We start from the raw sequence: 26,934 nt of genomic DNA, 5'->3' as shown, positions 1-26,934 counted from the left end.
GACTGTCAATATCCCTTAACAATGTGCCTATTCACAGCGTTTTATAGCAAAGCCATTCTGGGCTGGTCATGGGAAAAGATCATAGGGCTGGAATTTCTTAGATGTCAAAGATAAGAAGAGGATAAAGACATTGTTTTGTAATGGAAGAAATTATAATGTTTGCTTATTAGAAAGTCCAACCAGCCAGGATTTTACAAGAGGACACACCAACAGCGTCCCACATGCCTGTTCCACCCGTCCTCCAGCCTCCTCTGAATTCCAATCACTACCAATAATGTTCTGCTACATAGGCTGCCCTGCATTCACTTCAAGCAGGTTTAGGTTTAGGTCTATTGTATTTATGACTCACTTCCCACAAGGAAAGGGCCCAAAGTGATATGCAAGTATAAAATGCAACATATATAACATATTAAAAACATAGTCCAACCATTGGTGTCACCCAAAGGCCTGGGAGAACAAAAACATATTTTCCTGGCACCAGTAGCGTAGCATGTGTTGCCAGTGCCTGGGGCCACATGGATTTGGGGAACGGAGTACGCATGTGCATTCAACTGCCTGGCACCGTCCACATCACCCAGGAGATTGCAGTCACTCCGTTGTCTGGAGAGGTAACTTCCTGGTTCACATGGAGAAGCTGTTTTCAATGGAGCCCAGTGACAGAAGCACACAGCTGTATTGAGGCAGCAGGTTCTGAAATTTTGCACCCATTAACAATTTTGCACCTGTGGCAACTGCTCCTGTGTCCCCCCACATCTGCATCAGCTTTGAACTTGTTTTTTTATTGTCAAATCACTTCAGGAAGATTTATGGATAGCGATTCGTTAAATCAATAATAAATGTTGGCTGGGGGTGATGATAGCTGGAATCCAACATCATGCGAAGAATCACAGGACTATTCTAAGATGGTCATTGTGGGCAGACACACACACACACACACACACACACACTTTTCACATTAGGAAATACAGTATCAATAAACGAAACCTGAAGCAGAAATCCCAACTGGGCTGGAGATACACCTTATGATAATATTTAACCCAGGCCTGCTCTAATCACCTTTTAATAGTTGTGTACCACTGCAAACTTTGTTGTAGTTTGGGGTTGTTTTTTTAAGTGTAGCTGGTCCTTCTGATTCCGTCTGGTTTTTTTTGGGGGGGGTATTTACAAAGAATATATGACAACGTAGTCACATAGGTAGCAAATCCCTCTGATTTTATTTGGCATCGCCTATAAATAGGCAATCCCTTTCCCTTTCTATTTCATTGTACAAGGCCAAGTTGTGTTTTTATACCCCATTTATAATTTTTTAATTGTAGTCATTCACCTCTGCTTCTCTCTCTCTCTCTCTCTCTCGACTTTTATCAAAAGCTCCTTGTGTTGAACTTTTGTTGTTGTTACTGCTTTTCTCTTTGTAGGCACAAATAAACCCGACTTATGTGGGCAAGAAAACACTAGAGGGGTTGGGCTGAAAGAAAATATGATGAAAATGATGTACAGATGGTATTTGACACCTGTGAAATTATCAAAAAAGTATCATTGCGGTGGATGTGCCCAAGGGTAAAAGACTTCTGGGAAATGATTTATAATGAGCTGAAAAAAGTATTTAAAATACTTTTATTAAGAAACCAGAAGCCTTTTTACTTGGAATAGTCGGAGAGGAATTGCCCCAAAAAGATAGAAAATTCTTTTTGTATGCCACAACAGCTGTGAGAATATTGCTTGCCAAGAATTGGAAAACACAGGACATACCAAAAATAGAAGAATGGCAAAATAAGATGTTAGAATACATGGAACTGGCCGAAATGACTGGACGAATCCGCGACCAGAAGGAGGAGACGATAGAGCAAGATTGGAGCAATTTCAAAGTGTACTTAAAAAAATATTGTAATATTGGTTAAAGAGGAAAGTTTTTGGAAGAAATTGAGGCTTAGGTGTGTATTTAGAATCGCAAATAATTAGAAAATAGTAAGTTAGATAATGAAAGAGAAAGAATGTAAATTAGAGGATTAGAAATAAGAATGTTTAAAATGAGATGGAAGACTGCTAAAGATGTATTATAATGAAATCAGCAAAGAGGGATTTGAGGAAGTCATGAAACAAAGTGAGAAAGGATAAGAAAGTTTTTATATATGTTTTTAGTAATGAGATATATTTCTTTTTGTAATAGAAAATACGTTTTGTGTGTTTCAGTATGTGAAAATTAATAAAAAAAGTTATTGAAAAAAAAGAAAAGAGAAAAGAAAAGACTAGAGGGAAGAAATGAAGCCTTATGGAAAACCGAAGAGTGTGTCTCTATAACAGCAAAACTTCAACATGGCATTATTGGGAACAATCATTTTCAGCCACCCACAAAGCACAGAGCAAAAGCTGTGATCAGGAGGGTGCTGAATGCCCCATGCGTAAGATAGGATGCTGGGAGATTACTGAAGGGACAAGAGGAGTCACATCGGAAAGGACATGTCACCCTGCGTAAGAACTGGAACAGCAGATTATTGCCACCGAGACAGAATCCCGTGTTTTATTGGGATCATTTAATCAGGATGCAGGTAATTATGCTATATTTATGGCGGCAGGTATAACAAGGTTGGTCAATGAATGGAGCTATTTAGTTAAGCAACTAAACCACAGGGCAACTCAGGTTGCTAAAACCAAGAACACAACGAACTCAGAACTGTACTGCCGCACAACTCTTGTCATGAGGACGCACTGGGTCTATTCAAACTCCTGCAGTGCAAGAGGGTTAAACCAAGTGGAATGATTGCACCACCTGGTGGTGGGATGGCAACCTCTGTAAGTCACTACAGTACAGTGGTACCTTGGTTTAAGAACAGTCCTGTCTACGAATGTGTGAATGAATGAATGAATGAATGAATGAATGAATGTTTACGGTCACAGACCAACTTACTAAATCAATAATACAAAAATAATACATTAAAATTTGCACAACAAAACCATACACATACGTATACAGCAGCATTAAAAATATATAGATTAGAATTGCGGCATTAAAATATGGCCTAAAAATTGCCATTTAGGGTCCTATTCATCGCAATAACACCGCTTGTTCTCTGAGCTTTATGGCTGCTACACAGTATTTAGCTACTTTCAGGGTAATCCCAGGGTCCATATCTTCTACAAGGCATTTAAGGCATAGGAATTCATTTAAAGCAGGCATGTCCAACAGGTAGATCGCGATCTACTGGTAGATCACTGGACGTCTGTGGTAGATCACTGGTAGATCAGTGGCTCCCCGCAAAGAAGCTAAAAAACTTTGGCTGCCCTAAAAAACCCCTCAACCTCTTTGCCCTGCACTCCTAAAATGACCTCAACCACCCAAAAAAGGGCTTTCCTTCCTTCTGAAAAGCTCAATGTTGCTTTCCTCCTATCTAAAGAAGCTCAACAACTTTGACCTGAACCCTCCAAAAGGGGGTAGATCACTGCCAGTTTTTAACTCTGAGTAGATCACAGTCTCTTGGAAGTTGGCCGCCCCTGATTTAAAGGATTTTGTATGACCGGAGAAATAAAAACCCGGCGTATGTCGTTGTAAAAGCGGCAGCGTAATAAAACATGAGAAACAGATTCGGTTTACGAACTCCGCAAAACCAGAAACAGTGTCCCGGTTTGAGAACTTTACCTCAGTCTAAGAATGGAAGCCGAACGGTGGAAGGGCAGCGGGAGGCCTCATTAGGGAAAGCGCGCCTCAGTTTAAGAACAGTTTTGGTTTAAGAATGGACTTCCGGAATGGATTAAGTTTGTAAACCGAGGTAGCACTGTATGTAGAAGAGGGGACAATGGACCAGAAGAGGACAGTGATTGCTGACCTCATTTCTTTCCTGCCGTTTACCCCTTCAAACTTACTCCCCTGGTTGGCTAAGGGATATTCTCTCCCTTCCCTTCTGGAAAGAAAACTAGCCCCTTTCTGTTCTGCATCTCCTGTTCCCAGTTTCATCCCCCCTCGTTGCAGAGACCTGCCAGGGATGATATAACTCCCCATAACATGTAGCTTGGGCCTAAGGGGCGAGGCACACTCCTTGTTTCATGCCAGCCCTGTGTACCACAATACACTCAAGTCCAATGTGCAATGCATGGTTTTGTCGTGCAATGAGTCTACACCAGGGGTCAGCAAACTTTTTCAGCAGGGGGTCGGTTCACTGTTCCTCAGACCTTGTGGGGGGCCGGACTATATCTAGGGGAAAATGAATGAATTCCTATGCCCCACAAATAACCCAGAGATGCATTTTAAATAAAAGCACACATTCTACTCATGTGAAAACATGCTGATTCCCATACCGTATTGAGAAGGCGATTGGGCCGGATACGGCCCAAGCACCTTAGTTTGCCTACCCATGGTCTACACAAAGTGTATACGTGTAGCTATGTTAGTCTTGAGTCTTAAAAAAAGAGTTTTCTGGCTTTGATAGCAGATTGTGACAGAACCCTGTTGTTGGGAGAACCCTGTTCTTCTTTCAGAGCTACAATTCCCAGAGTTCCCAGTGAAGAGGGATTATTAAACCACTCACAATTGTAACCCAGAGAGGAAGAGGAGTATCCTAACAATTATTATTATTATTATCAGAATCAGCATCAACCCCCTTAACTAACTTCCCACAATTATTTGTGGAAAGCCAGGGCTGTTTGAAGTGGTATAATAGTACTAAGTTCAGTGGGTCAGCAATTCACTCGGTTGGACTTCCCAAACCTGTCTCCCTTGAGTTTTAATTCACCTCACTTTAGAAAACAGCTAGCTTGAAATGCAAGTAGCATCTGAAAGACCAGTCTCTTAAGAATGCTTTTTTTCCCCTGCATTGGCAGCGCAGCCTCTGCTGAGAGCCGTCAACTGATGCTGTATTTAAGGAAATGTGTTTGTGATATGAAAATCTGAGAAAAGGCTAAATGCTGATTAATTATCATTAAATATGTATCCTCCAAGGAGATACTTGCCTTGGATAGGTATGCAGAAGCTGTAAACTTAAACGTGAGCGTGACACCAGTAATTTGGAAACACTTGTATCCCAAAAAAGGTTCACCCATCGGGAATGCAATGGGCCACCATTCATAGACAGCTGCATTGTTTTTACAAGGAAGATTGAGGCATGAAAGGCAGTCTGGTGAAGCAGGACAGATTGCACATCTGGAAATATTAGCAGGATTTTAGTAGCTTGAAATGAGCCAGCAAAGAAGCACATGTCAGGCTGCTACAACTGGATTTATAAACAAGGAATCTTGCAGTTAAACTTCCTCACGATGCCACAATTTCAAAATGCTCCCCGGAAGAATTTTTCCTTCCTTCCTTAAATTTCTCATGCAGAAGCCAATTCTCACACACGGCTCCCCAGCCCCCCTCCCCACAAGTGTATGAACAAGTTATGAGCCCCACTGCAAATTTCCCTAACTTCTAGTGTTTGAATGAGGGAATTGGCTCTATATTTTCTTGTCCTATCCTATCCCACTCCCAACCCAACGTTTCTGGTTGATGTTGAATGCAATTACCTGGTTTTCCCTCTTGACCATGCATTTCCTGCCCGGGGAAAGTGGGGAACCCAAAGTCTTTACCCACCCAACTTTCAGAAGCAGAAGAAAAATATCCAAAACGTTTAATGAGCCAGCTTCATAACCCTTGTTTTGAAGTTGGCATGTTCAGAAACAAATCACTGCTTGTTGTAAAGCAGAATTCCCTGGCTAGTAAAGCTCTGGGATTTACAGAAAGCAAAACTGTACTTGGCCGGTGGAGCAGAGGAGACCATGCAAGTCAACGCTTTGCTCAGGCTTATGAAGGGCCCATTCATAAACCATGAATGGAAAACCATTAGCCACCCCCCCCCCCCCAGTCCTAGGCTAAACCATGGTTTCACATTACAGTACTTTCAAGCACATGCAAACATGTGAAAAACATTGAAGGGAGGTTTACACAGTCCTAGAAATCTCATTTTCGCCACTGAAATAAATGTGACCCCACAAACTGTATTAAGCAGGAGATAAAACATACAGAAATTCTTTATTGGGAGAAAGGTCTCTTGAGAAGAAATATTTCTGTTTCTACAGTGTTAGAGATTGCGGTTTGTTGCAATGATCAGTTCAACTCACAGTAATTGCTTGACTTTACTTTAATTCCTGCACTGAAAAAGGCTTTTTCATAATTACTGCAAATGTTCTTACATAGACATTTTTCTCCTTAGGAAAGAAGGTATATTTAAAGCAGACCTAGAAGCATTCATTTCCAAACAACAAACCATGATCAAGTATTCTCATTTGTTCAAAAAAGGTAACAAAGGTATATCTGAAAAAAAATGCCTTTGACGTTTATCTGTAAACTTTAATTACTAAGAGAATGGCAAAATACATCAAAACCCCACATTTTCATCTTAAAAATAACTACAAATCTGGACAGGAAATACAGAAAAGGTTTATTATGGACGTACCCCACTTTGTTATCTGGTGAAGGAAATCTGAGGCAACAATTTGGTGCATTACACACAAGCCAATATACAGTAGCCGCACACCACAATTATCATTTTTGGAACACAACTAGCATTCTTTACTATGACTGTTAGTACAGAAATGTTCTGCAGTTAGAAAAAAATGAGAATACTCTCATGCTGTACAATACCATGTGCAAGTATGTGTGTGTGAGACAGATATTAAAAATTAAAGGAACCAAATCAATTTCAACTCTTTTATGCTGACCTGCTAGGTTGCAGACCCTGGAATGTTCAGCACACAAAAGATTTTTGCAAGCTCCAGACATAATTTAAGTGCTTCTCAAGTGCAAAGCATTACCGACTAAAGCTTTTCAAAGGTCATTTAATTACAGATACAAACATCCTCTGCAAAGATAAGAGAATATGCTATAGGACCCCGGAGGTCGTGACAGATTTGTATATTTTTAAGGAAGAGAAATGCTATATTCCACTCCAGTAGTTCTAGTCCCTGATGAGCTTCTCCTGACTGAAGGCATTTTATTTGTAGGAAATGGACCACTCTTTGACAGATGCATCGTGAGATGTTGTTACCAAGGTATGTTCGTCCAGCCACGCCAAGCTGCTTACATGATGTAACCTGTGGGCATCTGACAGAAGCAACAGAAAATGTAAATGGGTGCAACCAACCTCTTCCAATGATTTGCTCTTAAAAAGTTTAGCAGGAATGTACCTTCCGTACCAGGGCTCATGCGTGAACTCCCCGCACCCTTGATGCTTGCTCACCTGCGGCCCCTTCACCATTGTTGCGCGCAGTGTGATGGCAACACACTGGTCAGGCCTTTAATTTCTACTCAAGGCTCTTCTAGACCTCATCTTCCAACCTTCACAATCCCCTCAACTCAGTCCCTATGCATGACTTCGCTTCTCTTGGGAGACCCCGACACACAGGCAAGAGCCGCTGGAAGGATTTGGCCATACATGTGACAGGGAAGAAGAGGTGGCGACACTAAGGGCCCACAGCAGCCGCTCCGCTGGCAGAATTGCGGCCTTGATGTTGAAAAATCTGTTTACAAGACTCCATTCTTCAGGATAATTTTAGCCCCGTGATTTCCCTCAAAAATACTGTTTTCCAGCTTTTGTTATTTCTAGAATGCAATGAACAATGAACGCAGCACTTTAGATTTCTCCGTAATGAAAGGGCTGTACCGTTACCTTGTATTTTAACTCTGGTCTCTGGGTCACTCACTGTCCAAACATAAACCATCATATCCATTCCTCCGGAAGCAAAGTGCTCATTATCTGGTGACCAGGCAATACAAACAATCTTCGCATGGTGTCCGTAGAAAATATTGTGCTCCTATTGAGAAAGTGAAAGTAAGACAACCACTGATTTTTAATCCTAAAAATGAATTAACCATTGGTAAAAAAAAAATCGATGACAAACCTAGACAGCATCTTAAAAAGCAAAGACATCACCCTGCTGACAAAGGTCCGTATAGTTAAAGCTATGGTTTTCCCAGTAGTAATGTATGGAAGTGAGAGCTGGACCATAAAGAAGGCTGATCGCCGAAGAATTGATGCTTTTGAATTATGGTGCTGGAGGAGACTCTTGAGAGTCCCATGGACTGCAAGAAGATCAAACCTATCCATTCTTAAAGAAATCAGCCCTGAGTGCTCACTAGAAGGACAGATCCTGAAGTTGAGGCTCCAGTACTTTGGCCACCTCATGAGAAGAGAAGACTCCCTAGAAAAGACCCTGATGTTGGGAAAGATGGAGGGCACAAGGAGAAGGGGACGACAGAGGATGAGATGGTTGGACAGTGTTCTCGAAGCTACTAACATGAGTTTGGCCAAACTGCGAGAGGCAGTAAAGGATAGGCGTGCCTGGCGTGCTCTGGTCCATGGGGTCACGAAGAGTCGGACACGACTGAACGACTGAACAACAACAACAACAACAACAATCGAAGCTCTTTATGTTCTAACTGCACAGAAACTGTAATAAAACCCAATGCAAGAACTACTGAATATATTCCAATTCAATCTAAAGAGGGGCAGCAGATTCCAAGAGCAGGCTTTAATAATATAAATTAATTAGGAGAGTACTCAGCTCTTCCACTGCCACTTACTATGTTGTTTTCTATTTGTATTTGCAAGACCCCTCACTGTGTTAAGTCTTGCTTCAACAGCATTTCTGTAACTAAATAAACCTGCGCATGAGGGATATTTGATCTATGTGCAAGGTTTCTACACGGAATGAATGAATCTTTATTTGCGTCAGCCATCGGCCATAGCAATAAAACAATACAATATACAAAATACAGAAGCAAGCCCTCCTTACCGCATAGCCATCGGCAACGCTAAACACAGTGACTGCCTTGCTTGCATCCGTCACGGCCAGGAAGGCGCCATCATGAGAGTAGGCCAAGTCAGTCACAGGACCTTTTGCTTCCAGAGTCTTTTCCTCTTTTTTTAAAGAAGTGCCCTGGATTGCATACAGGTACACGTTTCCATCCTGGAAGTTAAAATATGTACAAGAGTCAAGCTCTCCTCAGAAAGCTTTCAGGTCTTTTACTGCCATGGGCGAGAAACCTCTCTCAAGTCTTGCACCAGAAACAGTTCACACCCAATTGCTGCTTTTGCATCCGTTAAGCGTGTTCTCCCTCCTAGAGAGCACGTGTTGCGGTTGGGGCCTAGCAAGACACCTTGCTGGAGTTGTGGGGCGGGACTTAATTAGCTAGCCAAGGATGCTGATAGGGGCTTTTGGGGTTGTCCCCCCCTCGGTATAGGTGCGCTTTGACCTTGCTATGCCTGTCATGGGGTCGTCTGCTTTGTGGCAGGGGCCTGGTAGGAATTTTCCCATTTGGCTGATTGGCTGTGGCCATTTGGTTTTGCCTACTGCGTAGCAATTAGTCACAACTGTAAGGTTGGCGGTTAGGCATTGGTTATTTAATTTGGATGGTGGAGGGGAAGTGGTTGGCCGTGCCTGCCCCTCCAATGCTGCTGCTGCGCGGGGAATTCCGTTAAAGGGATCCAGGGGCTCTCCATGCTTGTCCGTCCCTTGGTCATGGGTTAGGGCCACGCAAGAGCCCCTGGGAACACTAGGGGAGAGGGAGGGTCCTGGCCACCCCGACCCCAATCCTCTCCTCAATGTGTTTTCCCCTTTGCTGTCTTCCACCAGGCGGATGGAAGTCAGCCTGTCCCCTGGATGGGACTTATAGTCAAGCCAATGCCTAAGCAACCACTCACACGTTGTAATTTAATAAAAAAGTTGTGGCCAAAATTATGCCAATAACCTTAAACAAAATTCCTGTGTGTGGTGTGAATCATTTGGGGGTGGGCTTGAGGACCTCTACACGCAATTAAGGTATAGAAACAGCACATTTATTGGAGAGAAAGAGAAGGGCAAACGGCAGAAGCAACTTAAGGGATAATTAGAGCTGAGTCTAAGAGAACATCTGAAATTACTATACTGAAAATGTTTCCGCAAGTGTTGCCACGCTGTGGGGGCTGCCAAGTGCTTAATGAGCAGAAAAGGCTACCTTGAAGAGGAAAATAAAACCCTTACTGTTCCTCCGACGGCTGCCATACCGCCTCCAGGGTGAACTGCTACCACTTCTGGTTCAAAGCCAGGGTTATCGATCGCAAAGCACTTCTTCTTGTCCTTCATCAGAACGATCTGTAATCCGAGGAGTACGCAAATCACATGGAGGTAATGCCTAGAAAATGATGTCCCACTACGTGCTACAGGAGGCTTCCCTACTCGGACCAAAGGATTTGCATCAACAGAGGCCCCCATCCCATGTCCAGAGCGGTGAGAGAGACACTAGCAAATGCGCAGCATTGCTCATCGCTGCCTTATAGGGCTGGGCGATATATAGATATATCATCCAAAATTCATTGGAACGCCTTATCGTTATATTGGTTTCATAATTTTTGACCTGGCAATGTGTGTGTGTGTGTGTGTGTGTGTGTGTCTGTGCGTGCAATATGCAAAAATCACAATGTGGGAAAACCGTGAAGCCAGGCAAGGTTTCTCTCGATTCCTGAAGCCCCTGTTAACACACCGCAAACCACAGTGTCAATGAGATACAGCCACCCACAATCTTAATTTGCCAAGAGGCAAATGTAAGAGCTCAATGGGGTGTGGCAGGGAGTGTGTGTGTGTGTGTGTGTGTGTGTGTGTGTGTGTGTGTGTTTCTCTCTGTGTGTTGCCATGACAGAGTAAGCCCAGCAGCAAGAATTTGTTCACCCCTCAAAAAAGGAAAAAAAGTTGGCTTGCATTTACACCAGTGCAAAACAGCAAAAACTCTTTCCCCCTCCCCCCCCGCCTCAGTAATAATGTCATCAAGCCTGTGCTCTGACTCTTTCCAGTACCTAGTAAAGCACCTAAGCACTACAAACTAGTTACCAAATATCACTTTAAATAGCACTATGAGAAATCCAGGGAGAAATAACCTGCTACACATTCAAAACAAGTTTTATTGTTTGAAGTGCAAAGTGTGCATTACGGTTAAGAAACTTATTATGCAATCCGAACCACATCTGCTCGGAAGTAAGTCCTACGGAAGTCAATGGGTCTTACTCCCAGGTAAGTGGTGTTAGGGTGACAGTCTTTAGTAGTTATATTGCATTACAGTACAATCCATTTTCCCCGATACGCACCTCTCCAATGCATATGACCACTGCGTACCCACCAGGTCCAACTGCAATGCATTTAGGCTGAACGTCCATTTTTATAACATCCTGGCCACTGAAAAGAGAAAGGGAAAAAAGAGAATTTTTTCCATAGCTGAAGGAGCTTAAGTCACTGGCAAGAACAGAACCAAAGACCTGAGAGCAGATATGAAGCATGGGGATTTAAGGAGAAGTACTTTGTTATCAGGAAGACGGGAGATTTGGGCAGCAGGATAGATGTAAAGGGACCAAGGTGGGACAACTAGAAAGGCATGTTTCGGCACATTAAAGGGCGCCCGAGAACATTTTGCACATCCCACATCTTTTGAGCAGCAGCTTACATTTTTCTTACACATTTGGTGGAGAATGTTTTATTGTCAGACACTTCATAGTTATTTTCCTACATTGCATTGATATTTTAACTTGCTATATAAGATGAGAAACACAACTGTCCACTGCGCATTATCAATCCCATCTGCTCAGCAGAGTAAAACTGGTGCTTTTTTTTAGCGCCGACCAAGGATAATGTTGAGGGACGCGGGTGGCGCTGTGGTCTAAACCACAGATCCTAGGGCTTGCTGATCAGAAGGTCGGCGGTTCGAATCCCCGTGATGGGGTGGGCTCCCGTTTCTCGGTCCCAGCTCCTGCCCACCTAGCAGTTCGAAAGCACGTCAAAGTGCAAGTAGATAAATACGTACCACTCTGGCAGGCAGGTAAACGGCGTTTCCGTGCGCTGCTCTGGTTCACCAGAAGTGGCTTAGTCATGCTGGCCACATGACCCGGAAGCTGTACGCTGGCTCCCTTGGCCAGTAAAGCGAGATGAGCGCCGCAACCCCAGAGTCGTCCATGACTGGACCTAATGGTCAGGGGTCCCTTCACCTTTTCGGATAATGTTGGTTGCAGAAAGAACAACCAAAGTTGCTTGTGAGATCTGGTTTTCTGATATAGTGCTTTTACACAACAGAATAAGATGGCCCCAAACCTTGGCACGGTCATTATGTGTTACGCTAAATTATTTGTGTGGAGGTTGACACACACGTTACCTGGTGTCTTTTTTGCTCAGACTGGTGTACCGCACGGTATCATCCATGCTGCAGCTGACCAGCTGGTCCGACTCATCCACAACCATTCGTGAAACCTGGTTTGTGTGTCCTTTCCCAGAAAAGGTGTCATTTTCCCCCGTCTCAGAATCCCAATAATGTGAGCAAAATATTAAGGAAGTTTTCTTTAGCACGAGCGTGACAGCCAACATTTATTGCAAGGAACAATCAAACCGACTCAGTTCCTAAGTTGTGCTACGCTTAGGACAGCACACATCACTACTACCTGTTGTCTCAGCCTCCCAACAGCTTTTTAAGAAGCATTAAAATGCCACTGCTGGGGGGGGGGGGAGGAGGAGAGTGCTCACAGACTGGAGCAGCAATCTTGAGGGTTTGGCACCAGGGCTTCAAAGGCTCCTGTTATCAATTATCAAATTTGTATCCACCTTTCATTCGTAGATCTCAGGGCAGTTCACAACATAAAAATGCAATATAAAAAACACAAATAGACATAAATAGAAGAAGAAAGAAAAACAAACCGCGTGGCTTGCAGAATAACAGAGAATTCTTCCCAGTTGCAACTTGCATGCAACCCTGCTGTAGAAGAAGAAGAAGAAGAAGAAGAAGAAGAAGAAGAAGAAGAAGAAAGAAGAAGAAGAAGAGTCTGGATCTGATATCCCGCTTTTTCACTACCCGAAGGAGTCTCAAAGCGGCTAACATTCTCCTTTCCCTTCCTCCCCCACAACAAACACTCTGTGAGGTGAGTGGGGCTGAGAGACTTCAGAGAAGTGTGACTAGCCCAAGGTCACCCAGCAGCTGCATGTGGAGGAGCGGAGACGCGAACCCGGTTCCCCAGATTACGAGTCTACCGCTCTTAACCACTACACCACACTGGCTCTCTTAAGAACTTTCTTAAGATCCCTCGCTGAAACTAGCCAGCACAGTATCTTGGATGATGGCACAAAAAAGGCAATTTGAAATTCAGTGAGACAGAACAGCTGCCATCTTTGTGTGGGGCAGTTTTTGTTCAAAACGCCAACCAAACCAAAGAATTACACCGACACTTATACTGAAAACAGCAGCCTCAGTGGGAGAGATGGACAATCATAAGGCTTTCATTTAGCAGTTCAAATGAGAACTGTGCTCTAATACTACCCAGGATGCCAAGAACACTTCAGTGAGTAGCAAATATTAAGAGAAAGGGAAGAAAGACAGGCATATATAGCAGCACAGCACTAGGGAGTTTTCATCTGCAAAAAAATTGCTTGGTTGCTCAAAGGATATTAATATGCCCATCATGGCTTCCAGAGTAGATATAGGATTTCCCCCCATTTTTATGCACCGTAAGACATTGTATTGATTTACTGTGACCCTGAAAGAAAGCACACACAATTAACACAAACTCTTACATTCACACAGACAGCAGCTCAAGTTACTCATAGCACGTTGTGCACACTCGTTTCTTCCTGCCCAAATCTGGGCTTCTTTGCACAGATTTTTGGAAGAACACCCCCCCCCCCAAAGGAAAGCTTCGCCTAACCTCAAACTACTCTGATAATAGACAAAAGGGAAAGTTGACAAGCCCACAAACCCTATGCTATGTGCTTCTGGGGCTGGGGGGGGGGGGAGAAGAGGAATTGGTTGCAAGCCATTGTCTTATCCTTAAAATAGTCTATTAAAAACAAGAACACAGGGCAAATATTACCCTATTATATGTTACAGGCCCCAAGGAGCTTATAATGCAAATTATGATATGGGGGTAAGTAGACAACAGAGGGAACGGAAGGAAGACTATGCACCCTGTTCAGTTACAAATATTTTGGCTTAGTTGCTATGTAGGAGAGAGACTAAGACTGTGCCAAAGGCTACAAAGGGGAGAGAGAGAGGTGGAATGATGTAAGCAGTGTAATATGAAAGGGGAGGGACAGGAGAGGGACACAGCCATTTAAGATTAACGGCTATTTTCAGGTGGCCAAGAATGGTGGGGTGTCAGGCAGACATATCAACTCCAAGGGGCTTTCCCTTCCCTTGAAACAATACACTCCCATGAGATGTGACTGCAACACATCAGTTTTAAAAAGAGGGTTGTCCTTGTAGCAATTGGGGGGGGGGAAGGTGGACTGCTGTTTAGGCTTGGCATTCAGAAGCACAGCTAGCTACCGCCTGAAATGCCCCCAAGGTATTTAGAGACAATTGCCTTACTGAACCTTAGACCAACATTTTTCCCCAAACTAAGAGAACTTAAAATTGTTGATTCTGTTCTGATTTAACCAGGAATCCTGCCACCTGGCAAGCACTGAACATATTGTTCAGAACTGGCTTGTTTGGATTAAGTAAAGTCACTTCTCGTTGGCCACCCAGAGTGGCTGGGGCAACCCAATCAGATGGGTGGGGTACGAATAATAAATAAAATAATAAATAAAATAAAATACTATTATTACAATTACTACTACTACTACTACAAAACAGTGTAGCCAACTGAACAAGAGTATCCACAGTTCCAGTACAGGTGGGTAGCCGTGTTGGTCTGCCATAGTTGAAACAAAATAGAAAATTCTTCCAGTAGCACCTTAGAGACCAACTGAGTTTGTTCTTGGTGTGAGCTTTCGTGTGCATGCACACGAAAGCTCATACCAGAACAAACTCAGTTGGTCTCTAAGGTGCTACTGGAAAGAATTTTCTATTTTGTTAAGAGTATCCACAGTGTAGCTCAAGCAGCCTTTCTGTTAAATGGGTCTTCAAAACCACACTCATTTCTGTTGGAAACAGACGGATAACGCTAGCAGTTCATAATTAGGAAACTCGAAACAGCCGCTCAGTGATTCCACAGACCTTGATGACACGGAGGGGCTTATCCGGATTGTTCTCATCCAGATAGTTGATGTAGCCAGAAAGGGAGACAGTCAACAAGTGGCCCTTTGCCACAGACAACCCAGCTGCTGATCCAAAACGTTTGATCCCATGTTAAAAGTATTCACAACACTATTAGCACCGACATCCCAGATCTTAGCTGTTTTGTCTCCAGAAGCAGAAAGTAGGGCGATTGCCGTCTGGACTCCAACTAATCTGTTGGAAGGAAACAAAGGGATTTAGAGGTACAGGCTCACCCTAAATACCAGAGATAGCCTATATTTGTTTTCCATGCACATTTCCCCAGATGGCGAGTTTGAAGACGTCATGCGGACAAGCTGACGTGCCAATATGAGACCGTTCCTTTTATTTTAAGGTTTATTATTTTGCTTTCAGTTGTACTCTAGCAGAAAGGGTATTGCTACAGAAGAACCTCAAGAGGAAACAATTGATAATATTATTATAACAATATTCTTAATTTTTTCTTCTTCTAGCACAATCTATTACTGTGCTCTGGAGGAAGGATTATGAATACGTATTTTAAAAAGTTATTCCAAGTAATGATTACAGCTTATTTTTTTTTTATTTCTGTGTTAATTCTGTGAATACAGCTCTGGGAGAAACAAAGAATCAGAAATGAATTGAGTCCATTCTGGAATGCAAAGTTGAACTCAAATGCATTTCGTGAATTAATCAGAAGAAGATTCCACAAGCACCCCAAAGAAATCTTACAATGAAAAGCATCACTTTCAGAATGTCTGTTACTTCAAAAACAGCAACCACACATTGTTCTGCATCATCTTAGACATCCCCTCCTTGGAGAAAGAAGGCAGAATCTCTATTCAAAAGGTGGCTTCCTCCACCCTTGGTTTATCCAAATACTTGTATCTTATTTTTAAGGGACAAACCTGCCTCCCTGGTTACTTGGGACAACTTTTATCGATCAGGAGGCTTTTAATCTAACTCAAGTCAATGAAATACAGCAGCCTAAAACTGGAACCAAATTTTTAACAAGCCTGGATTGAAATCTAGAGGGACTGCCCAGGAATCAGATCATGTACAGCGGCTCAAAGCATTTTGCTGGCCCTGAACCCAGCTGCACCGCTGCCAAGAATGCCCATTGCTCTTGGCATGGCTGGGGTTGAAGCTTCAACCCCAGAAAAGAAAGTGAATGTTGGCGTAACACCTCGCGAGTTTTTCAATTAAGAAACTCCTTCATGCCTGATAAGGGGCTGAGCAACTCTGTCACACTTGCCCAAGCGTAAGAGGCAGCCTTAGCTGCTGTGGAGCGAGACATGATTCGTGCTGCTGCTGCTGCTGCAAAAAAAAAACCAGATTCATATAATGCATGTGGAAATCAACATAACGTAACAGTCTGGTCAAGGAGAGACCAATATACTCACTGCATAAATGCCTCCATCGTGTGCCTTATTTCCTCCTAGTGTGCCAACTTTCTCTCCAGTTTTGCCATCGTAAATACATATCTTTTCAAAACCGAAAATGAGACAAAGTATCCGTTAAGTGGGCTTTGGGTTTTTTTGGGGCAGCAGTTTAACATACTTCCCCCCTTCCCCACATATTGAAACACCAGCAGTTTCTTTAAAGTAGGCAGATATTTAAGTATCAAACCCAAACAGTGTACTCCTGACACCAGAAAGCAATGGAACGTGTTTAATGAAACACAGTTACCAAAGGATCAAAACATCTGAAATATAGGAAAATGCTATGTTTGGCATTGCCTCTGGGTTAAGGCAGTCAATGTCATGCTTGCTTCTTTACCTTCAGGAAGTAGTTTGCATTACTATCAAGTCCATAATTCTGGCCAGTAAAAGCAAACAGAACCTAAGATGGCTGACCCTCCATATCTGAGAATATTTTTTTTAATGCTCTCCAATATGAAGGTTCACCCACTGTGTGCTCTTTCCTTCAATGGTTGTCATCTGAAACCTGCATAGCATTTAACAGAGCCTCTGCTACCTCTTCTCCAATATCTCACCAGAGGCAGATTTCATGGTTTGAACACCAATCCACATTTCACCTCGCCTGATCTTCCATCTCCAGAACTCTTAGGCTGGTAAAAGGTAAAGGTAAAGGGACCCCTGACCATTAGGTCCAGTCATGTCCGACTCTGGGGTTGCGGTGCTCATTTCGCTTTACTGGCCAAGGGAGCAGGCATACAGCATGACTAAGCCGCTTCTGGCGAACCAGAGCAGTGCACGGAAACACCGTTTACCTTCCCGCTGGAGCGGTACCTATTTATCTACTTGCACTTTGATGTGCTTTCGAACTGCTAGGTTGGCATGAGCAGGGACCGAGCAATGGGAGCTCACCCCGTCGCGGGGATTCAAACCGACTTTCGGATCAGCAAGCCCTAGACTCTGTGGTTTAACCCACAGCGCCACCCACGTCCCTCTTAGGCTGGTACAGTAGTCAAAAGTCTGCACACTACTTTGTGACATCTTGGTTGAACTGATAACTTTATTGCCCTATACTATGGATTTTGCCTCGCTTTGGGCCAATACTTTTTGCCTTGTTCATCCTCTCCTTCCTCTGCTGCCTTCTCCAGCATTGATTCTGGAACACCAGTTCCTGAGAGGCAACCCTTTTTTGCTTAAAACCTAAAGTGCAAAAAATATTGGCATGGTTTCTGCTGTGCTAGCTCCAGAGGAAAAGTATCTTATAAAGAACCAGGCCACTGGTCCATCCGGTTCCACATTATCTCTTATGACCAGCAATGACACTCCAAGGTTCCTAGCGTTCCAAGGCGAGATCTTTAACTGGAGATGCCAGGGACTGATCCTGGGAAATTTGGCACTCAAAGCAGATCCTCCATTTAGCTATAGGCATATCTGCCCCACCCCCCACCCCCAAGGTAAGAAATAGCTTGATTTTACCTGGCCATCTGCACTGGCTGTAGCAAATCTATTTCCATCTGGAGAAAATCTCACGCAGTTCACAAACCGGCTGTGATCCTATAGGAGAAACACACACACACACACACACACAAAATAAAAGGACGTAAATTCCCAAACGGATTACTCCAGCTGATTTTGTGGTCTCCACCATTAGCCTGCTGTGGGTTGAGCAAGCACCTCAAACCCTTCCTACTTCAAGTACTGTTTTAACAGCAGACTCAGCACAACTGCACGTGTTCCCAAGCCCAATTCTAAGTGCTTGTTTTAAGCCATAAAGACTTACGTGGCTCAGGACCCCAATACCTGACAGAATTCCTCTGCTGACATGAGGCAACAAAGACCCTAAGTCAGTGATGGCCAAACGTGGCCTTCCAGCTATTTTGGGACTACAACTCCCATCATCCTTAGCTAACAGGACCAGTAGTCAAGGATGATGGGAATTGTAGTCCCAAAACAGCTGGAGGGTCAAGTCAGGCCATCACTGCCCTAAGACAACGAGTGGCCCTTCTCTGGGCGTGTCTCCACTGTCCATAGACTCAAATCACACCTGCGCAAGGCTTTCTGAAAATTGTCTTGTGGACGAAATGGGGATGCTTGGAGGGCCAAGTTTAGTCCACAGGTTTCCCACCCCTGAGCTGTAACTATAGCAGCAGTATTTGTTGCTCATATTATACAGAAAATGCCTCCAAGAGAGTTAAGACAAAATGCAAGTAGGCAAAAGCAATCAAATGCCAAATTAAAAAAACAGCATATGGGGCCAAGTCCTAAAATGCTCACCCAACAATACGGTACTGCCCCATTTCAATAAAAGATAAGCGTAAATAAAACTATGAAGCTGGTGCCTAAAAATGGACTATGATGGCATAAAGTGCATTTTTCTGGGGGAAACATTCCACAAACAGGGGTTATCACTGAGGAAACTTGTCATGAGACACACAGAAAAGGAACTTGGATGAAGACTGCAAAGTCTCACAGGAAGAAAGGTGGTCCTGAAGTATTAACATCTGTGCACCAATTCTGCATTTTAAAATAATGAGTGTGCAGGTATATAGGCCTTTCCTTGAACATGACGTTCAGCGCACAGAGCTTATGTGGATCTGGATTTGCAGTTATAACCCAGATCATTGGCCCCACTGAATATGACTAAAGCTACATCTGTACAGGGCAAAATAATACAGAACTATCTTTCAATGTATTCATCTTCGTGCAGCGTGCGTGAAAAAAAATGTAAGTAGCAACAGACACCTTGCCTGTTTGAAGGGGGGCTCATGTGGTCAAGGGGCAGTGGGCTGCACAGCTTTTCCCCAGACCCTTCCCTGATGCTGACAAATTATGGTTGTCTGGAGAAGGAAAGCCTAGATCCATAAGCTCACTAGGTGCATAGGCTTCCTTGGGAGCCATGAGGGGAAGCTGTGTGACTCCACTGCCCCTTGACTGGTGGAAACCCCTTCGTGTAAGTAACAGGCGAAGGGGCTAAGGAAGTCACCTCCGGAAGTGTAGGTAAGAATGCAATCAGCTATGGTTTGCACACTAGTTAGCATGCACTACAAAGACAACTGCTTGCAGCTATTAAAATCTTTAAGTTCTCACTGGGTAGACAAGCAATCCTGCTTTAATTGCAGAGAAAGCTGTAGAGTCCCCAGACTTTAGACGTGCTGTAATTCTGAAAAATACTGTGCTGGTTCCATGATAGCATGGGTGATCTTACGCTTGCACACGAGGATTTTAAGTTCCCCCTTTCCAACACCACCATGAAGTACAAAGGGCTGCCAATGAAATGAAATGCTCCCTATTCCACAAAAAAGAGAAAGGGAGAGAGAGAGAGAGGGGGGGGGGGCCTGCTCTCTGCTTGTGCAGGAATGGGGAGAGAGCTGGATCTCAAAGACAGAAGACGGCACACAGGTGGCAAAGAATGACAACTCACACTTATTGTAAACTTGAATTTGAACGGTGGTCCTTCAAAGAAAGCAGCGCAATTGTCATCACTGCCAGTCACGAGGCGGTATGGTCTGGTCTGTTTAATATCCACACTATTGATCACTTTGTTGTGGCCGGTGATCTCACCTACTGAAGAGCCGGTATCCCACAGAAACACAGCCCCAAATCTATTAAGAAGAAACAAATCGAGTCACACAGAATGAGGACTATATAGAGGACTTAACGTATTGAGCACAGCCAGTATGTTGAGTGGATTTAAACAACAGAAATTAGACTGCCTAGTTAATCTTGTGCAGTTTTAGCCTCGTTCCCAATGGCATTCAAATCCTTTGCCCATTATGCATGAACAAATAATTTAACGAAATAAGGCACTTGCTTCATTTACTGATAGATTAAGGAGTAACACTTGAATATTTTTATTTATATACTCCCTTCCCTCGTGCAGAGCAGTGCACATATGGTAAAATGCAATATAGCAGTAATTAAAACACAATTGTAACAACTAAAGTAACAAAAATATAATTAGCATCAGTCACCTGAAGCTATTTTGAATTATAGAGACTGTTCCTATTAATTTAAAGCACAAGCCATGTCATACAAGAGCTGAACTGGCAAGAGTTTTATTTACAGTTGTACCTTGGTTTTTGAACAGCTTAGTTCTTGAACGTTTTGGCTCCCGAATGCCATTAACCCGGAAGTGACTGTTCTGGTTTGCGAACTATTTTTGGAAGCCGAACAGGAAGCTCCTGCAGCTCATTGGAAGCCGCGCTTTGGTTTCCGAACGTTTTCAGAAGTCCAACGGACTTTCGGAATGGATTCCGTCCGAGAATCAAGGTACAGTGGTACCTCGGGTTAAGAACTTAATTCGTTCTGGAGGTCCGTTCTTAACCTGAGGTACCACTTTAGCTAATGGGGCCTCCCGCTGCCGCTGTGTGCAATTTCTGTTCTCATCCTGAAGCAATGTGCTTAACCCGAGGTACTATTTCTGGGTTAGCGGAGTCTGTAACCTGAAGCGTCTGTAACCCGAGGTACCACTGTATTCTTAGAAAAAGGTATTATACATATTACATTTTAAGGCTTCACAGAAGGGAAGAAAAGAGGTTTTGTGCCACCCCAAGGCATGGGACGAAACGCAGTGTAAATACATTCACCTCAGGCTACTCTGCAGCAGAACCGCAACCATGAAGGTGAAAGATCTCTGAAGACGTGGTTGGCTGGAGCTTTGCTGAGGCGAATTTATTTCTATAAAACTGACACTCTGTTTTGTTCTGTGCCTTGAGATGCTGCGGCCTTTCATTCCAGGGAGAAGCTCTACAACCTGGGCATTATCCATTAAGATGATCAATGTTAATAATCTTAAATGCTCTTTAAAGATCAGGCCGAGCTTAAAAAGAGGAGGCAACAATGATGCTTGCACCTTTTAAGCAGTTCTCAGGCCAACCCTTCCCTTCTCGTGCTGCGTTCCAGGGCTTTGGAGAATTTTAAGAAGCACTTTCAGCAGGAGGTGCTCGAGTGCAGGTTCCCTTGGATTGCGGGATCCTTTTCTGTGTCCAAGACTATAGCACTAGAACCGCTACACGTGTAAAACTCCTGCCACTGCTGCTCAATGCCATTTAAAAACCACGTGGCTTCCTTGTGGAAATGGCTTCCAAGAATGTGAGCTATTAAAAGATCTCTAGCTGTTAAATGATCAGCTATCAACTGTGAATCTGGAAATTAAAACACAAGAATGAGCCAAGTTCTCCTGCAGGAATGTGCAAAATTAATACTCACTTTTCCCTTCCTTCCCCGACAGCAGCAAGCCTCTTGCTGTCTTCTGTCCATGCAATGTCTTTCAATTTTCCTGCAAATGGCTGGTATTCATATTTCAATAGATGTTCCTTCTGCGTGGTATCCCAAATCCTAAGCTTCCCGGAAATATCTGTCACAGCACAGCAATACACATAAAAGTCACCATTCCAGCAAGACCCGGTTGCCGCAAGACCATCACTTTGCCACGTTCAAATCTTCAGGCGTGCGAGAACTTGCCAGTGTGCACAATAGGAATGCTAAACTCTTTCTGCAAACCACAGCTACAATGACGTGGCGGCGGTTCAATGTTTTGTGGAGAAACTGCGGGTGTTTGATTGTGTGCAGTGCTGACTACAATTGCCTGAACATGCAATAAGCAAAACCAAGGATGTGGAAGGGTAGAAGTCTCGCCTGCAACACTTCCTGGCATGTGATTAGCACAGAAAGCCTTAAGAGGATTTAAGCATGTCCGACTGAACCACTTAGAGGTCTCTCTGTGAGTGGGGACCCTGACTTACTAGGGGATTACAGGGAGACTTTAAAATCCTCTCCAGACCTTTGCACTTATTGCACAAAGATCTGAAGAGCGGCCTGTACACCTAGGGACACTCAGGCAGGGCTTATGTGTACACCACTTCTCTTGGTTTTGCCTAGAAGGAGATTTTCCATACCTTCTCCTGAAAACTTGACTGCAGGAAGAGCTTGGCAAGAATTATCCTTCCTTCCTCACCTTCTGCAGGAGCCTGCACTGAATCTCAGCCCCTCCATTACACGGAAGGACAAGTGAAATTCCAACCCTCCATCTTTATACCCGACTCAAGATGCTAAGCTGCATTATCTAATTTTCAATTGCTTTTTACCTCTGCCTCTTAAAGGAGTGTTCATTTGTTTTTGCATTGTTCATAAGGCATGCACGCATTTCTACATTTCTAAAGTCCCCTTTCAAAACCTTGGGGACTATTATTTCTAAAATCATGCACCGAGTAACCAAAATGTGCTTGGTTTTCCAAAGGCCTCTGCAAAAAACAAACAAACCCGGAAGAGCCATTGCAATTCAACACAGTATCTTTCTTGCTTTGACAGTAGCTTGCTTAACCTCCTTCTTGGGTTTCCTGATCTATGCAATAGATGACTGCTAAAATGGAGGCCACGGCACTTCTTTGTGAAACCAAGGTTCTCATTTCCATATCGCTGTGCAGGCAGCAACTTGAAGTCTAATAAGGAGGTGGTCTCCAGGCTCTCCAAGGAGCTTGAAAGAATACTGAATAAAATAAGAGTCATTTCTATCTCTCTGACGGTTTGCAGCTCAGTAGAGAAAAGCAGCAGTGCCTGAAAAGAACAGTATCTACCAAGATATTGTCTTTCCCATTGATCACTGGTTGCACAAATTCATACTATTCAAGAATAACCTTCACATTCAAAACAAAATAAAAAAAATAAAAAAATTCCTTCCAGTAGCACCTTAGAGACCATCTGAAGAAGTCTGCATGCACACGAAAGCTCATACCAAGAACAAACTTAGTTGGTCTCTAAGGTGCTACTGGAAGGAATTTTTTATTTTGTTTTGACTATGGCAGACCAACACGGCTACCCACCTGTAACTTCCCATTCAAAACAGCCAAATCTTCTGATTTTAGGTTTAAGTTAAGACAATGGGGTTGCGAATGCCAGTAAGCCAAGACAGAATCCCAGAGGAACTGACACAATCCTCTTCCCTCCAATGGAGTGGAGGCGCACATGTATGAAGTCTTGCATGCTGCAGCCATGTTTAAACCTTGTTTAGATCTTGGCTGAGAGTCCTGGAAAACCTGATCCCTGCCTTGCAGGCCTTTTCCCCACCTGGCCTGGGAAGGCAGGGCCTGGACTGACTCCAGCTACAAAAGCCAAGGCTGCTGAACAGACTCTTGGACTGGGGTATGGTTTAAGGGGCTTTTGTTGCTGTTGTCGATATTAATATTTGTGTATTTTTAGAACTTATGATTTATGTTGAAATGGCTCAACTTTGCGTTGTGTACTTTTTGATATATATTTTTTGTTTATGACTACTGGTTAAGTTTGTAATTTTACATTTTTTTCATGTTGTAAGCTGCCTTGAGCATGGTTTTAACTGTGGAAAGATAGCAAACAAACAAAATTCTGTATGTACAGCCATGTTCAAATTCATCTCACAATAGCATAACAAGCCAAGGCATTTGCACTTGCCAGGAATAAGAAGAGTCAAACTCCTCATGCTCTCCATACTGTTGGAAAGCAGCAAAGGGCCTTCAACTGCTAGCGTGACTTCCAATGACATCAGTGTAGGCTGGAGATATTGCTGGAAGCCAATTCCTCTTCTTGATACAGGGCAGTTGTCCTACTGGAAGTTTTGAAATGTATGGAGTTTGGGCAAAACCACACTTTCTATTCTCAATGTCTGTTGGTCCCTAGGATTGTGTTTATTCAGAGGAAACTCAGTAAAAACCAATACAGTGGGACCTCGACTTAGGAGCTCCTCGACGTATTTCGTTTTCGGACTTGCAAATGACTTCCGGGAGAAAAAAATGGCCGCCGCTTCCAAATTTTCCAACCTATGAAGGGGAAGCGGCAGCACGATATCTCGACTTACGAGGTTTTTAATGCGGTTTTCTCAACGTACGAAATTTTTCCCCCTCCGGAGATAGCGCCCTTCGAGTTATGGAAATTTCGACCTACGATGTTGCCTTCGGAACGCATTAAAGTCGTAAGTTGAGGTACCACTGTACTCTTTTCGGGAAAATGCTACTTTTGTGTGGACGTCAAAGGAATTCATAAGAAACCACATATCACTGATTAAAGTCTGTGATAATACAAAGTTAAATATTGCAGATGGGAACTAGGCCAGGTTAAAGCTTTCTTACTATGTTCACATGCTTCTAAACACCCATACAGTTTTAGCGTGCAACTATCTATGACAACATGGGAAATGCATCCCCCCCCCAAAAAAGCTTGCTTCTTCCTCGAGTTATTTGTCTGAGAATTTAGACTGCAAAGTACCTTCAGCACAGGGATTCATCTACTTTGCTTTCCACTGAAATCACATGCACAGGGTTATCATTACTAGGCCTCAAATTTTAGGTCAGAAGAAAAAAAAAAAAAAATAGAGTTAATATCAGTGAATTAAAGAGCAGCTAATAGTAGTAGAAAGCGCAAGAGACCAGTTTCTTGAAATTATGTTTTTTCCCCCCGAGCAGTGACTCTAAAATTAACTATAACCTGGGTATTGTGTGTTCTGTGATTCTACACAACTGCAAAATGTGTGAACAATGTTCTCTTTTGAAGTTGGCCTTTCCATAAAAGCAAACTTCTAGCCATTGCGGTTGGGAATATGAGACTTAAAAGGTATGTTGGCAGCATTGGCTTACAAGCCAAGGGGAGCAAGCAACATCTCTAACTTGTAGGAGGTGGAGCTTGGGTGCCCTGGCCTTTCCCCATGACCAGCTGCTTAATTTGCTTAATTTATAGAGCTCACAGAATCAATTTTTAATGTTGAGTGCGCCCAGCATAGCTATGGCTACATTCACAACATCTGAGGCAGAACACTCCTGGGAAAATAGATGGGGTAAGGAGAATAATTCCTGATACTATATGCAAAAACACTTTGCAAGGTTTTAAACTCATCTTCATGGTGGAAAACGGAAAACTGCTGTAGCTTTTGAAAAGTGACCTCAGCTTTAGGCTCAAAACAAACAAGTTCTATCTGGAAACAAGTGCATAACCATTTCAAGATGCAAACATTTATGTGTTGCTTTAGGGCAGTGGTGGCCAAACTTGGCCCTGCAGCTGTTTTGGGACTACAACTCCCATCATCCTTGACCACTGGTCCGGTCAGCTAGGGATGATGGGAGTTGTAGTCCCAAAACAGCTGCAGGGCCAAGTTTGGCCATGCCTGCTTTAGAGTGTTCAAAGGACTTGAAATACATTCTCTTCATGAAATCCTTATACTGTATCAATCTTGTAAGATAGTTATGTATCACTATCCCATCTGGTGAGTTTGTGGCAGACTCACGATTCAAACCAGAGACTTCCAGATTCATGCCTCAGTCTCTTAGTCATCACAGTACAGTATCAAGAGAGGCACATTCAATGGCAGTATTAAGCAACGTTGTAGACCACAAGCCAATATTGAGGTAGGCACACTTCAGCCCACTGAAATCTATGACCTAAAATGGAATAGGATTTCCACCACAGATTATAAATGGACCCCATTTGGAGTAAAATTGGTAATAGCAAGATTGCACTATGCAGAGACAGATACCATACCTCCAGATGCAATGTAGAAGCCGCTGGGAGCATACTTCGCAACAACAACTTGATGAGCATGTTCAGTGTAGATGTCAGCAATCGCTGGATTCTATGAAAGAGTTATATTTTCAAGTAAGTATTCATGGAATCTTCCCATTTGTTGCTCCTAGTCTCTCTCAACTGATAGAGAAATCAGAAAAATTATCTGCGACTACCATGTTGAGAGAAGGGTTGAAACAAGATGGACTTCAGCAGAAGCCCAGAGGTTGGTCCAAAAGAACAACCGGCAAGCATCCATTTTCAGCTCTGGGAACTCCCTTCCAATCAGAAGCCAGATTACTGGAACACAGCCCCACAAAGAGCTGCCATGTCACCAACACCTCATGATTAATGGTACTAGTGGATACTTCAAGTTCTAACAAGATTATCAGGACAACATTTTTCCAACTATGAGTTTCTTGGTCAAGGTTACAGTCTCAGTGCCATACGGAGATTAAATGTTGGACTGGCAGGTCTGAGAGTGCAGTACCAATGCCGGTGCTTCTGAATGACTAACCACTCTCTGCTTAATTAAACAGGATTGCAAATTGGTCAAGCCAATGTCACAGCGTTGACATCCCTTCTGCCTTCCTAGAAGGAAGCATAAACCTTGTGCAAGAAACATTTGCTACATGCAGTGACAAATTGTGTCTGCTCTCTCTGGCCCCTCACTACACCAGATGGCACAGTGGCCTTTGTCCAAACTCTGCAGCATGCCTAGGCTCCAAATGTGGAATAAGTACGCTGAAGAAATGGAGAATAGGGGAAATGCACCGGGCAGCACAGACACAAATGCACCCTAGGAGCTCAAACAGAGGAAGGCTGGGTGCAGGAAGGAAGGTTCCGATATTGCCACCTTGTCACAGAAAATTTGACTGACTAGCCAGTGATATGGGGTGGAAATTTTCCAGAGAATTTCCCACTGCTGTGCTTTTCCAAAGAACATTTTCCAGTTTCAGAAGTGCATGGTTTCATCATACTTCCCTTTTCAAAGTCTTCGAGAAAACC

At 43.4% G+C, this 26,934-nt stretch overlaps 1 protein-coding gene across 1 annotated transcript in view; it reads right to left on the bottom strand.

The window, feature by feature from the left end:
* Positions 1 to 5,964: 5,964 nt before the first annotated feature.
* WDR1 (WD repeat domain 1) overlaps positions 5,965 to 26,934 on the bottom strand; it is a 33,267-nt gene continuing 12,297 nt past the window's right edge. The window contains 15 exon segments of the mRNA XM_033159790.1: positions 5,965 to 7,066; positions 7,632 to 7,776; positions 8,758 to 8,931; positions 9,985 to 10,095; positions 11,082 to 11,169; positions 12,137 to 12,293; positions 13,418 to 13,505; positions 14,966 to 15,048; positions 15,051 to 15,171; positions 15,173 to 15,199; positions 16,387 to 16,467; positions 17,878 to 17,955; positions 19,823 to 20,003; positions 21,610 to 21,757; positions 25,906 to 25,996. Coding sequence (XP_033015681.1) covers positions 6,957 to 7,066; positions 7,632 to 7,776; positions 8,758 to 8,931; positions 9,985 to 10,095; positions 11,082 to 11,169; positions 12,137 to 12,293; positions 13,418 to 13,505; positions 14,966 to 15,048; positions 15,051 to 15,171; positions 15,173 to 15,199; positions 16,387 to 16,467; positions 17,878 to 17,955; positions 19,823 to 20,003; positions 21,610 to 21,757; positions 25,906 to 25,996 — 1,683 coding nt within the window. The 3' untranslated portion in view covers positions 5,965 to 6,956.

The sequence above is a fragment of the Lacerta agilis genome, chromosome 9 (assembly GCF_009819535.1).
Source record: "Lacerta agilis isolate rLacAgi1 chromosome 9, rLacAgi1.pri, whole genome shotgun sequence".
Lineage (NCBI taxonomy): Eukaryota > Metazoa > Chordata > Lepidosauria > Squamata > Lacertidae > Lacerta > Lacerta agilis.
The sequence above is the reverse complement of the archived record's forward strand: the minus strand, read 5'-3'. Positions and strand labels throughout refer to the sequence as shown.